Here is a 1918-nt window from a genome sequence, read left to right as displayed (position 1 = left end):
GTTGTTACATACATACATAATAATATACTATAATTTTATTTTCTACGTACAAAACTCTACTTTTCTACCTCTACAAGTTAGGGATATGATCTGCGTATGCTCTACATAGAACCTATTGTATATATAGAATTATACTCTAGCCATATGACCTTAATTAAATCTTCTAAATTATGATTAATGGGCACCAATTAATGGTAGAATCCCAAATGAGACAAGATTTTACTAAAGCAAAAACACAAGAATTTTAAAATTATCAACTATATGAACCACCCCCCACCCCAAAAATAAATAAATAAATAAATAAATAAATCTAATATTGCACTATGCAATGTCTAGAGAGAGAAAGAGAATGAGAGAGAATTCTCAAAAAACCAAAAAATGATTGTGCCCAAAATTTATTCATGGAATAATAAGAATCCAATTTTCTTTTATTTTTTTAATTTTTTTTTTTTAAATTTGAGTGATTAGCCATTTTTTCACTCCAAACTAGGGTTTTCAAACTCTAGTTTTAGCTAGGGTTTACCAACAAAGCCCGGCCCGACCCGACCCTAACAATTTTCAGTACGAATACGAACAGTGAAAGTATATAGTAAACGATGATCTAAAACATTCAGACGTACAAAGACTCCAATCGATCGAGCTCATTAAATTTATATCTTGATCCCTATACAATAATAATATTCCAATAATCCAAGCATCATAGAAATAAATTACCTTAATTCGAAAGTATTTTTATCTATATAGCACTATATTTTACATGACATAGAGGCAAAAAACAAAACAAAACAAAAAAAAAAACAAAGTAATTAAATACTTTTATTATAGTAATAAAATACTTAAAATTTTACCCATTTTTTGTTTCCCATAGCAATCAAGATTATGATTGTAGCTGAAAATTTGCAGAAGTAGCACCATCATTGTTGTTACTAGCCTTAATTTGCAAATTTGGCCTTTTTTTCTTCTTCTTTTTATATGGAATTCCCCTTGCTTTAGCTTGTAAATCTCTCACTTCTCTTAAATAAACCCTAATTGCACCACTTGCAAAAGGGTTATTTTCTTGCAAACCACCATTTTCTTCATAGGCTGCCCTAAGTCTACCAATTAAGGCATCTAGGCTTCCCCATGCTTGTCTTAGTGGACATGTGCATGGGCCGGGCGGGTCGGGTTGCCCGAAAAACAGACAACCGTTTAAGTGAACTTTAGTCTTTCCGAACTGATCAAGGTATCGAAGGAAATCTAACACGTGGTTGTAGCTGCACTGAGGTAACGGTACGGACGGACGCTGGTTTTTCAAATACTGACCGAACGTGTTCCAGTCGCGACGCTTCTGCGACTCGTATCGACTCAATTGTTGTGGTGCTGGTGCTGATGATGGCTGACGATGATGATTGTCTTGATGTGGTGTGGATGCAATAGTAATAGCACCACCACTTGATGATGATCCTTCCCCTACTCCAATTTTCTCATTGGACATCATAGTTTGTATACACACAAAACTAGGATGAATTTTTTTTTTTCAATTTTTTTTTTTTTTTGTGAATTTATTGTGCTAAGAAAATGTTATAGGTGAGAAAGAGAGAAGAAAGAAGTGTGTATAGTGGTAGAAAAATTTGGAAATAAATCAAATTAATCATGGGGGCACTAAGGGGACATGATGTGGGGTCCAAAAGAAAGTGCTTTAGTTTATCTTTTCTTCTTTCACTGATATTGTTTTTTTTTTTTTCTTTAATTGTACCATTAGCAATAAGTTTAGCTTTTTGAAAAAAATTTCCTTATTAATATATATATTTTTTTAAATAATTGTGCTAGCATCATACATGATACATGCAATCATCAAGAATATTAGCAAATTCAAGCACTTTAAATTAACCCTATGGTGACTAGCTATAGACTATAGTAAAATGAATATAAAAAAAAA

General features: G+C 32.3%; 1 protein-coding gene across 1 annotated transcript; it reads right to left on the bottom strand.

Annotated features, from left to right (window-relative positions):
* Nucleotides 1-617: 617 nt before the first annotated feature.
* On the bottom strand, nt 618-1675 carry LOC107845724 (protein LIGHT-DEPENDENT SHORT HYPOCOTYLS 10). Its single transcript, XM_016690193.2, has one exon. It carries the CDS (start codon nt 1475-1477, stop codon nt 878-880), a length of 600 nt encoding a protein of 199 aa, XP_016545679.2. The 5' UTR covers nt 1478-1675; the 3' UTR covers nt 618-877.
* Nucleotides 1676-1918: the final 243 nt, after the last annotated feature.

The sequence above is a fragment of the Capsicum annuum genome, chromosome 10, assembly GCF_002878395.1.
Source record: "Capsicum annuum cultivar UCD-10X-F1 chromosome 10, UCD10Xv1.1, whole genome shotgun sequence".
In the NCBI taxonomy this organism is placed as follows: Eukaryota; Viridiplantae; Streptophyta; class Magnoliopsida; order Solanales; family Solanaceae; genus Capsicum; species Capsicum annuum.
This window is presented reverse-complemented; position numbering and strand designations above follow the sequence as displayed.